Genomic DNA, 12,385 nt, shown 5'->3' with positions numbered 1-12,385 from the left:
AACAAATAGAACTGTAAAAGTCATGACATTTACATCGCCATTTTGCAATTGTGATAAGCCCTGGCAGCCAAGCTCTCATTCTCAACGTGGATCGAACCAATAGGACAACAACAACCAAAAACTGCAATGCAGTTAAATTTGCCCATGGCAGAAGAAATATCTTTTTGTTTTCAATATCACCAATATATTTCACAATTTCTAAACATTGCACTACTTTCACGTAGTTGTGGCCCCTCAATTATTGCCACTAGCCACAGTAGATGTGGAGAGAATGCCACACACAGGAATATCGTGACGATGCTGCTTACCTCTAACGTCAACACAGTACTAATACATCACTGAGAAACACATGGGTAATGGGCTGAACAGCCATACCACACCAATCCACTCGATCACAACTTTTTTCCACTCTTTCCTGCCGGCAGAAAAAAATGCATGTTTTCCAAGTATACTGGCATTATAAATACCAGAAGTATTGGTATTAGACGCTTAACTTCAGGATCCAAGGCACAGCGAGAGCTCTCTCTACGCCGGCTATCACTGGCTTGCTGCTTCAGGAAGAGGCCATGTGGCTGTGCCTCAGTAGTGACCGAATATCAGTTTCTTTACTATATCAGCCATTGGCAACAGCGTGGCCATGAAGATGATGTCTGATAATTGGCTACTGACAGAACACAACCTTTTAGTTTATAAAATAAACACCCAGAAGTACGCATCATCATTCTCTTGTTGCCTCTTTATGGATTATCATTTATTTTCAGTTATCCCATTCTCAACGTAATTTATGTACTTGCATGATTGCAGCAAAGCTACAAATATAATGTCAGTTTGATCATACGTGAAGGTCAAAGCTTTGCATGAGCATGGTGTCGTATTCCACAGTCTGAATGTCATTTAAGAGGCAATAGGTAAAAAAAGTGTGCCAAGATCGAGTGCAAGAGAGTCACCCATGCAGTGTCACCCCGCCTCCAACCTTGCCAATGCTGCCTTATGATTCATGCTGCACAGTGTTGCGAAAATTCGTTCTTTTCTTTCCTTTCTTACACCTCACTGCATTTTTACTGCCTTTGCTCCCTGAGCAGCCCCTGCCACCTTCCTTTTACATTCATAGATAGCCAACTTTTTTTTTCACCAACACCGTGTGTGCCACATGCTTATGCCCCAACCTTGCACTTGCAAAGTTGGCTTCTCCTCGCAACTCAAGAGCTCAGTGGCTAAGCCATTTAAAAAGGAGAGCTCTTTGCTCTTTTTCAGTATTCATTTGCCGCCCAGTGTTGGGCTCGCGATTGTAGACTGTGCACATGCTGTGATGTCATCATCCCATGGTAGTACATTGCCTTGGACAGATGCTCTTTACAAAAGCCCTTTTATATTTCTTTACTATTACCAAAAAAAAAAAGATGCAGTCATATGGAATGCAAAATGAGACGGCAGTTCATTTTACTATATCTGAGTACTAAACCAGGGTTCTACTTATTTCATATCATTGCATCAGAAACAGTGCGATAGCAATTCGGGACATTAACAGGAAGCAGATTTTTTTCATATCTGTGTTTTGCTACTATAGCCAAATGATGTGGGCTGAAAGTTTTGCTAAGAGCTACTGTATCACAGTGATTCCAAGTTTTTCTTAAAAACCATCTCTATTTCTCACAAACACAGATTATGCCCCAATAATCAAGGCCCATGTAAAGTAAAAAATTAAGGAGTGCAAGAAAACAGATACAAAGACTTGTTGGTCTTAAAATAAAAGTTTTCTACTCACAGAAGGTTGAAAGAACAAGAACCCTTGCTCCTTATGCCACTGGACATAACACACAGGTGACACTTGACAGGCACATCGTGCCACAGCCCAATATCCAGCCCACACTGCACACTAAAGACGCTCAAATTCCTCACTAGATAACTGTGCAGACAAAATGCTTACACACGTGTTACATTTTTATTACTACACACTTTGAGAACTTCCCCACAGATCTGAAGAAAACATTGTTTTCAAGACAGGCATGGTACCACATTGGTTGTTTTCTTGAAACGTGGGGTGTGTGGCCTTTAACATCCTAAAGCAACTTAGGCAGCCATAAAGGGAACCACAGTGGAAGGCTGCATATTAATTTAGGCCACCTGGAAACATCTCACATGAACTGACATCGTACAACAATTGCGCGCCTTCTGCCCACCTGCATATAAACTTTGCTGAGGCAGCTCAACTCAAATGACAATATTCGAGGTTAGTAGTCGAGCGTCTAACCACTCAGTAACAGTGCAAGGTGCCAGATTGGTGGTTGTGCATAAGCCTATACTATTGTGTGCCCAACACAGCACAGCAAGCATTGGCGGGATGATGCGCACATCACCACCACCTCACACTTCCCAAAATGCCTATTTTGACACAGCTCACTCCTCTTATGTGCAAGGAAACTGATGAGAGATGATGTCATTCCCTGTTGATTTTTCACATTATTTTTATGTCTCACAGAGTGCTCAAGTTCAATTCAAGCTTGAAGTCATAGAACTATGAGAAGAAAAACATTTGCCTCTGAAGAAAAGTGCACATCGTACCTGTAAACACTGCAGAACTGTATTTGGTGGAAGAGGTCCATCTTCATGAGTACGCCCTAGAGAAACAAACAAGAGCTCATTAATACACGGAATGGTCCGGGATAAACGTTAAACTTCGGTCGAGCAGCAGTGTCCATGGTTCCTAAGCAACATTACACAAGGCTTCCACCAGCACTACAGGCTTCTCTTAGACATCTGGCCAGAAAAAAAAAAAAAAAAAAGAGAGAGAGAGATGAAGGCAGTGCACAGGTCACGCCGCAAACAGATTTATTAACGAATTTATCAATAAATCTGGCTCTTTCTAGCTATGTTGATGTTTGTGTGGCAGCAATAGATGCATTTGTTTTTGAGAAAACTACTCACAAGCCAAATAATTTTTTCCTCTGGCATTCAATTCACAATCACAACATCGAAAAAGAAATTCAGGACCCATTCAAAAGTGAACAGCAGTGCAGCCTAACATTAGATAGCTGCGTTTAAAATGTTCTGATGTTGCCACAGTCCGCTTGTGAAGACACCTGTAGGCCATTTTTTTGTTTAGCCTAACTTATGTAGAAGCTTGCTGTCAGTAAAAGTGGTCCCTTCCATTACAATATTGCAAAGCAACAATACAATCAACTTCAATTTGTCCTCATAGTTTCAACTTGTCCTCGAATAAAAAAATTATAGGGGACATTTATGATCTGCCCTCAAGGGCACAATAGCGCAGGCTACCAGCCCCACAAATAAGGCCCCGCTTTAACCAAGCCATATGTATGTGCCTGCGTGGCCTAGGGGTAACGTGAATGCGAGGGTCCTGAAAGGCTGATTCTGATATCGCCCTCCCATGTGAAAGGAGAGGCCTGATTTGGCAACTCCTGCCAAATGTAATGTCAGGCAACCCTACGTCCAGTTCGAGCTCGGCCATGTCAGCTGCCAGCTACCACCTACTAGCACCATACTCGATTTTTTTGCTCACAACACCAGCGGAAGGCTGCCAGCACCGGATTTTCTGTGAACAGGGCCTTTGACGCTATTACATTAAAAACAGATTCAACTGTAGGGGTACATTGGTTAATAAGCACGTGTATCCATAAGCTTAGCAAGAAGACACTACTTTTCTTTGGCATGTGCATGAAAATGCAAGTATTAGGGGAAGCTTATGGCATACCTATCTGTGAAATATACTCGGCACGTTTTCAGATGTTTGAGAGATTTCGTACCATGACTCAAACTCTTTCTTACTTTGACTCAAACACAAAACGGTATGAAGCATATTGCACGTAGTCAGAGTAAATTACACAAGAATGTTGAAAAACCGACCTTCACGATGGCTTTACTGCAAACGATCAAATCCATGCTTCTATAACAAAAGAAGACGCTAACTAATGCACTCACTTTCTTGATGTCATACTGGAGGCCTCGAATCGCAAATCCAGGCCTATATTCCAGCTGGGCAATGTCTTTTGGATACTACAAGGGAGCAAAAAGAAATAATGGTGACATGTAACTGCATTAGAGAAATAAATGTGGAACGCAACAATCAAACTCAGCATGATATTCATAATATTACACATTTCTTTTGTAATGAGGTACTCCCCATGCGACGAACACAAATATCAGAGAAGCCCTGTCCCTACAATGTAATTTGGTGTTTGCAATTTATAGCAAAAACATAACTGTGCTACAAGTATTCTTACACAGTACTTTTTTTGCAAGGACTGTAATAGAGGGGAACTGTTTGTGTCTTAACCAAGTGTGCTGCAATAGCGCAGATCTGTTTCATTCTATGCTGTAACCCTCCCCCCGGCTTAAGCAACCTTTGGCAAAGTAGGGCATCTCTGAATAAAAAATAATTTCAGCCTATCTTGCACATGCAAGAAGACACACCTAGAGATGTGAGAACCATGAGCCACCATTAAATAATACACGAATCACATTTTAAACTCGATGCTTCTGAAAGGATAGTCTGGGCCTTTCAGAAGGCTAAGAGTATTGAACGTAACAAATGAAGGTACTGAATATATGGCTGCCCAGACAAAACAAAAGCATGAGAACAGTTCAAGCAACAAAATGATGAACTTAACTTCCCTCATCTCTTGTTATACACAGTGATGCAACTATATCAACTAATGCAGCATTACCAAGCAGTTAAAATGGGATAAAAGATGGTAAACTGCTATATTATTTTTTCTAAAAGACTAGGGTTAAGGCTCTCTACAACACCTTTGCAGTGGCTTGCACATATCTGGACACATCTATAATTTTTTTTACAGGAAAAGTGGTTGCATTGTAACTGAAACACATAGATCTAGAGTGATGGTTCCCATAATGAAATGGGTTACTGGTAAAGCTAACGTTACCAGGTGGCGTGTCAATTCACATTGAAACATAAAACAGAGTGCCAAAAATGAGCAATAACCAACTTACCATGCGCTTTCTAGTGATTCTTATTGTTTTACGCACCCAAGAATAAAGAGCAGCATTCTGCATTCAAAGGCTAACCTAATCTAACATAAAGAACCACATTGTTTACTTTTGCATACATCGGGAACTTAGTATGCAAGTGATCTCGCATTTCATGAGGGTCGAAATGTAGTCACCACATCCATGTTCAAATTCCCAACCACACACTCATCAGAAAAGCTCTTTCGCTACTAACTCAGTCACCATGATGAACATGATTTTTCTATATCTGAGTTTTAGAAATAAACAGAAGCTTGTGTGTGAGAGGTGAAGTAATTTTAAATAGTTTTACACATTAAACTACCCTGTTTATGATAAGTTTTGTGCCGTTCTAGGACGTACCTTTTACCTGCCAGCAGTGCCGCAACTTCCTGTTCACTGTTACTGCCAGTATCATCATGCATAAGGAGTGCTGAGATTGCAGACTTCTTTTGTAATGAAGGCAGAGCCCAACACTTCACTATAAGCATGAATTTTGAATTGGTAAGCATCGTAAGCATTAAAACAATGCCATGTCTCACTTCAACAAAAGTAGTCTGCCATATCAGAAAAACACAGCCTTTTAAACAAACTTGTGTTTTTGAAGAGAACCTTACAGCATCAGGGACGAAATTTGCCAATAAGCTACTTTGCACAATTGAAGAGTGTTGTTCCCACAAAAGATTATTAAATTGCATTGGTGGATTTTGCTTTACTTCGAATAACGTTCAAACAGAATGGCTGAAAGTCTAAAAGCAGAAAACTAAATGTATTTACAATGCTGTAACAGTAAATGTTCACCTAAAGCATTTTGCAATGTATACAAGGAGGTATACAAGAATACGAGCACTTTGTGCCATGCTGATGTTCTCCTGCTCTTACAGTGAGATAGACTTTGTTCAGGAGCCTTTGGAATTTCTGAAAGTGGCTGCTGAGAAACAGCTATACAGTCCAGTTTTACAAAAGTTATAACACCATGAAATATTCCTCAGGTTCAATTATTCCCTCAGTCTGAACCTGTACGGGGAAGTACTAACACGACGTTGCTAGTTGAGCTCTTCTAAAAACTGGATGCGTCATGAACATCAAACACAGCCAGGCAGTTGAAACTAAGCCACACATTCCTTCGCAATGAAAGCTTTGGTGCATGTCAACCGCTTACATGTCCGCACTTTTTTTTCTTTAGACGAAAAGAAGACAGATCATATTAAAGCATCGGACACTTCAGGCCCAGTCACACTTATGACGCACAGAGGTTGTGCAACCGCCTTGATCAAAAAGCGAGTTGCAGGCCGTTTGAGCACAGCTCGACCTTACAGGCTTGCGACAGCTGGTCACAAACCTATAACCAATCTGTGGCGCAGCTGATGTGAACGGAAGTTAGTTTACATCTGGCTTCTCGTTCTTGGTGGACAGTTAGGATCAATAAGTCTTTTTCCGAACGAGAACATTTCAGGATAGTGACCCGCAGGTCGCCTTTGTAAATGTGAACATCAGTCGAGCTGTGCGGCTCCCTGGTTGCACGTGACAACTGGCCGCAAGCTCTTTGCGACTTGCAAGTGTGAATGGGCCTTTCAGCTTCTGTCTTCTCTGCCCATTACTAATCTGACAGTTTTGATAAAACATGCAGATAATTTTTTTATGCATTGATACAAAGGAACTACTCCTGACTAAAGTTTAATGTAATTACCACAACTAGCAATAAGCTGATCTACGCATATCCCTGACCTGTATGCACAAAACTAATACAAAAAGAAAATCTCCACTCAGTGCAAATTCATCTCCACACAACTGCGTTTAAAGTGACAGAAAACAGTTCATTGATTGGCTGCAGATTTACTGGATATTAGCAGCACTTGAAGTTTCTTATCTCTTAATCAATACTAAAAATAACGGCACGTTGATGGCCCATAGATCACACCGTCCGGTAAGCATGCACGCTACTATCGGTGTCTGCTGAATGCTAGCAAACCATGGAACCTCATAAGAAAATGAAAATGCTGTTACCTTGAATTTATTTATCAGCCAATCCCTGCCAAGGTCGTAAATGAGGTAGTGCAGCTTTTCAGTGTACACGGCGAGCGTATAATCGTAATCGAAGCCATACACTTCGATCTCCGATACGTCCAGTTCATTGTTTGCGAACACACCAAAGGGATTCACTTCCGGCGTCGGCAAAGCTGCAATGAATAAAGGTGAGAAGTAACACGATTCGGTCCCCGTAAATGTAAAAGGAAGCGCAAGAACGAAACTGTGAAAAGAGCACTGGTGTGCATTAGGTAAGAACGTAGTGTCACTCGGAAGAAAAATGCTATGAGTATTTTACCATTTCTTAATTGTCGGGAGCAACGCTAATCGCACCGCTTGTCACTGCCTATCTAAAAGGTCAATGCCTCGATAGTATGGGAAGAACATAGTTGATGCGTAGTAAACATTCACAAGTAAAATAGACATGCACAAGTCGTCTCGCGGGAGCAGAGCTTGACTTTTGTAGGTAGACGCGAGCGTAAAAAGAACGGTATAAAAACTAGCACTGAATTAGTCAAGCTGAGCAAACTACGCACCCTCGCACGCCTGCTTGGCGCTCAAGTACTTTTCAAGAAGAGACGTCTGTGAATAAACGCCACTCTCGTCTAACTGCTCGATTCCATCCCTCGAAGAACGCTGAATGCTCCTGGCGGCAAGTACTGTTTGGTTTAACTGACTTTGCAACACAAAGGCTGCTCTTTTGACGTTGCTAACAGATCTGCACAGCAGACGACATGCCGCCATGATTGCTTTTGAGTTTACCGTAACAGCGTGGCCAATCTTGTGACGCGATTCCGACGGTTGCGAAGCCCTGCAGCGAAAGCCTTAGCTACTCTTGCTTTAGCAGCCACTTTTACCTAGAAAAACAAAAACAAGGCGGTAATTTAAGGCAAAAAAAAAAAAAAGTTAGGGCAATAGTTCAAAAAATCGTAGTCGAATAACGCTGAATACCGCATCGAATATGACAAAAAGAAAAGAAACTGTTCGCTTTTGTTCTGAGCATAACTTTATCAAATTTATGATTGTATTATTTGCCAACAACAAACCCCTTATTGAAAGTAGCAAAAATGTACAATTTATATGCTATATAATTTTAACGCAGTACAGTGCTTGTCATCTCCGGCATGGTCTAGTGGTTAGGATACCTGGCTCTCACCCAGGAGGCCCGGGTTCGATTCCCGGTGTCGGAACGTATTTTTTTCGTCTCTGGCTTTTTAGTGTATAAAGCATATTTTTCAGAACTTTACCCTTTTTGCGAGAAGACCTGGTTTTTTATTTATTTATAGGAAGGGAAAGGCGCGGTAACTGTCTCACTTATAGTGCAGCTCAAACGTCTCTCGTGTCCAAAAAGTTCCGCAAGCAAAAGACTGCATCATCTCAAAGGGTCGACCTTTCCCATTTGAGCTATCACCGCCCTGCTGCAGCTTGAAGCTGCCATGCTTCTTCATGTGTTGGAAAATGAATCACGCTAGCTGGTGATGATGAATTCGTGGCCATGCCCTTCGAATCGGGCGCACATCCACCAGCCAGTAGCAGGCCCGTGCATTTTCTTTTCCTTCTTCCTACATGCCACAGCCACAACAACAATAACAACAACACCCACGCAGTGTGGCATGTAAAGCCTCTCTTTAGTTGCGTGAACAATGGAGCGCCATCTTCCGAGTTTTACAGCGAAATTCAAACATAGAACAAGAACGCAGAAACACGAACACAGAGAATAAGGGAATGGGGGCACAGCATGGAGCCCCTTTATTCTTCCTCTTGCCTTTGTTTCTGCGCTCTTTCGTTAGTTACGTGTACCTACTAACTTGCCCACATATCTGCGTTAAAGATGCAAACATACGTAACATTTCAGTACTAGAATTAAGATCTAAGGCAATGAAAGAAAAGTCCCATGAGTTATTTGCTGTGCACCTAGCTTTTAGCATGCTAACAACATGAACGCATTCGAACTTGTCAAGTTCTCTTGAGCACTACATTTTGGAGATAGCATAAATATGTTGGAATACCCTTGTAAGCTAAGACCCCCGCAGAAACACGTACCTTGCACTGGGGAAATAGGATTGCCTGAACTTCCCATATGATCCGGACCCAAACTTGAGGTGGTCAAACATGCAATGATGCTTACTGCGATGATTTAGAAGTAATGTGCCCATTCCTAAACTATGGCGCACCCTTTTCTACTATTCGGTCCGAAAGACGTTACACAGATATTATTCGCAGCTACTCGAAACATATTACGCCACTTAGAAAATGGCGTGTGCGGATATGGACATTTCTTGCCGCGTGCAAGGAGCCAATAACCTGTATATAGTTGCATACTGCCCAACTATATCTGTAGCTAGACCACTTGGATGCGAAAGATACGCAAGAAATTGGCAGGGCCGAGTTGTAATTTCAACCTCAAGGGGCCGCTTTCGCAACAGCCGGAGCGTCGTCAGATTGAGATCAGCTCCAGTGTCTGTCCCGGTGGCCGCAGGCGACGTGTAGCGGAATATAAACTCGAGCTAGCGACGGTACCCCGCTGGACGCTTGCAGCGCGCGGCTGTGAGCGGGAGAGCTTTTCTGTGAGGCAATTTCCTCTGTCCCACTTTCGTTACACAACGTTTTCGTAAACGCTGAAGGAAAAGGAAAGTCGAAGTCGTCGTCGTCTTCGCCGGCCGGCCGGCTGGCCGATCTCGAGCGTGGTCGCGATCCATGCTAGCGCACGCGCGCGCGCGCCAGGCCGTCGACCTCTATGCAGCTTACGCGCTCTGAGCCGAAATGACAGGTATGTACTGCGCCAACAGTCTGAAGTACGTGTGCGGAGGCGATGGTGGAAGCGTCCTCGTTGTGAACAACGACTAATATGGGCCTCGTAATAGGTAGTGACATAGCCTCCTTTATACTGATTAGGTTATATGCCTGCTTCGGCCCGTTAATTGTTGCAGGGACCGTCGGCAGCAGCCGTCTTTGGATGCCATGTGCAGTCGACTGCATAGATATTAGCCAGGAATTAATCCACGGAGAAACGTCGTTCCGATTAGTCCGGCAGAATGACATGGCGTAGAAAGCGATCAGTGCATTCCTGCACTTAACAGCTTTTTGGTGCTCGCAGAAGATCGATGCTTGAAAACACATATGTTTTCTTTTTGAAAATTAAATACCTTAACGCGCTCCATACAGCACTCACCAATTTCGTCATTGTCCTTCCGTACTTTGGTCTGAACCGAGCATACTTCTGACAGGTGCAGTAGACATATATCCGGGCACTGATGAGTGTTTGGCAGTCTGTGTGGTGTCACGGAAATTTATTACTGACTTCGTCTGAACGCTGCATTTACAAACGGCTTGCGGTATCGTTTCGATAAAATGGACAGTCCGCATGGTGAGAACTGTGGCTCGTTTGAAACTGTAGAACACATTCTGCTTGAGTGCCCTGCGAATGCTAACAAGCGTACGTACTATGAACGTTGCATAGAGAAGCTCTCCAGTGCATCTAACAACGGCCAGTGTTTTAGGTCCCTTAGGCTGCTATAGGAAACTGAGACAAACAGTGAACTTTTCATTTGCATATTTTTATGGCATCGGACATCTCGACAAGCTCTAATTTCAGTGCATGTTATCCTGATACTTCACGAAGTAAACTTTGTTGCCCCATTTGTCGGACTATGCACTTTCATGTTATATCATTACTCGCCGATGTACCTTAGTACAAATTTAATAAATAAATCGGTTTACGGGAAACGAAAACCACGGTATGTATCATACTTTCTCTGTAGACACCTGAATTGCGCCATAAGGGAAGGAGGAAGGTGGAGCACCCTGGTTCGAACCCGACCGCCGGCGGCTGCGTTTCGGTGGAGGAGAAAGACATATAATGACTCAAAATGAGTATGTACATGAGGTCTGATTGCCGATATCATTGAAAGAGTAGGCAGGAAAAACGGAGCGGCGTCTGTGTGCTGTCAGTGCACATTAAAGATTCCTGCAGGTGGTCGAAATTGCTCGGTAGCCTTCCACTACGGCACCCCTTTTTCTCTTTCCGCTTTCATTCCTACCTTCCTCCCTTCCCTTACGGAGTGGTTCAGGTGTCCACAGATCGTGTGACATACAGCGCCTTTCCTTTCCTGTGAATCAATTATTATTATTATTTTATTTTCTGTATTCATTTATTTTGAAGCGAAAGCTTCACTACGCCAGCTTTTCTAGCTGTTGTCGTGGCTGAAGGAAGAAGGAAATGAAAATGCACGGGCCTGCTACTGGCTCTGTAGATGAGCCACCTCCGCTGCCTCGTGCGGACAGAAGAGAGAAAGTAGAGAAGAAAGAAAAAATTCACAGTGGCTTAGCTGTAGTTAAGCCTAGGAGACTGTGAAAGCAAGAGAGGCGAAGTGTCTCCAATGGAAGACGACATCACCTGTTAAGGTGCCTCGATGCGCGCGTCGAGCGGCGGAGGGCGGCGCGCGCATTTCTCCGTACGAGGCAGCGGAGGTGGCTCAGCTACAGAGCCAGTAGCAGGCCCGTGCATTTTCATTTCCTTCTTCCTACAGCCACAAGTGTGACCGATACTGAGCCTTTCCTTTCATATAAACCAAGCCGAGCTAACGGTGAGTGTCTTCGCAGCAGGCATGCTGAAAGGAACGTTAAACGTTTCTACGTTTCGAAGGAGGCGATGAGGCGTCCGTGTGCTGTGTGATGTCAGCGCACGTTAAAGATCCACAGGTGGTCGAAATTACTCCGTGGCCCTCTACTATATACAGCTCCTCTTTCTCCATTTCCACTTTCACTCCCGCCTTCCCCCTTCCCTTGCGGCGCGATTGAGGTGTCCACAGAAAACAAGTGAGGCAGTTACCATGCCTTTCCCTTCCTTTAATGAATCAGTTTTTTTTTTAAACGTTTCTATGAATCATGACCTCATCATCATCACCCGGACTGTTGGGCGAAGGTCTCTCGCATACTTCTCCAACTAATCCGGTCCTATGCTAGCTGCATCCACTAGACCCCTGTACATTTCTTAACCTCATTTACCCACCAAACTTTCTGCCGCCCCGTGCTACGCTTTCCTTTTCTTGGAATCAAATTCTGTGTGATGTCAGCGCACGTTAAAGATCCCCAGGTGGTCGAAATTACTCCGTAGCCCTCCACTACGGCTCCTCTTTCTCTGTTTCCACTTTACCTCCAAACTTTCCCCCTTCCCTTACGGCACGGTTCAGGTGTCCACAGACTCACGTGTGACAGATAATGCGCCTTTCCCTACCTCTGAACCAATTATAACCTAAACGACCATCGGTTATCCTCCCTTTGCACTACATCTCCTTCCCATACCCATTTCTTCTCCTTGATTTCCACTAGAGGGTCGTTAACTCGAGTTATTTTTCTGGTCCACTTTACA

General features: G+C 43.5%; 1 protein-coding gene and 1 non-coding gene across 2 annotated transcripts in view; one reads left to right on the top strand and one right to left on the bottom strand.

The window, feature by feature from the left end:
* Positions 1-7,807, bottom strand: part of Nt5c (5' nucleotidase C) — a 54,510-nt gene extending 46,703 nt beyond the window's left edge. Inside the window, exons 1-4 of the mRNA XM_084594834.1 lie at positions 7,551-7,807; positions 6,994-7,166; positions 3,940-4,014; positions 2,563-2,618 (exon numbers count right to left, since the gene is read on the bottom strand). Of these exons, the coding sequence (XP_084450960.1) occupies positions 2,563-2,618; positions 3,940-4,014; positions 6,994-7,166; positions 7,551-7,758 (512 nt within the window). The 5' untranslated portion in view covers positions 7,759-7,807. The remainder of the gene's footprint in view (positions 1-2,562; positions 2,619-3,939; positions 4,015-6,993; positions 7,167-7,550) is intronic.
* Positions 7,808-8,132: 325 nt separating this feature from the next.
* TRNAE-CUC (transfer RNA glutamic acid (anticodon CUC)) lies at positions 8,133-8,204 on the top strand. Its single transcript has one exon. It is a non-coding gene; the product is annotated as a tRNA-Glu (tRNA).
* The last annotated feature ends 4,181 nt before the right edge of the window (positions 8,205-12,385 follow it).

Source organism: Amblyomma maculatum, chromosome 2 (genome assembly GCF_055883805.1).
Source record: "Amblyomma maculatum isolate TAMU_Amacu chromosome 2, ASM5588380v1, whole genome shotgun sequence".
NCBI lineage: Eukaryota > Metazoa > Arthropoda > Arachnida > Ixodida > Ixodidae > Amblyomma > Amblyomma maculatum.
The sequence above is the reverse complement of the archived record's forward strand: the minus strand, read 5'-3'. Positions and strand labels throughout refer to the sequence as shown.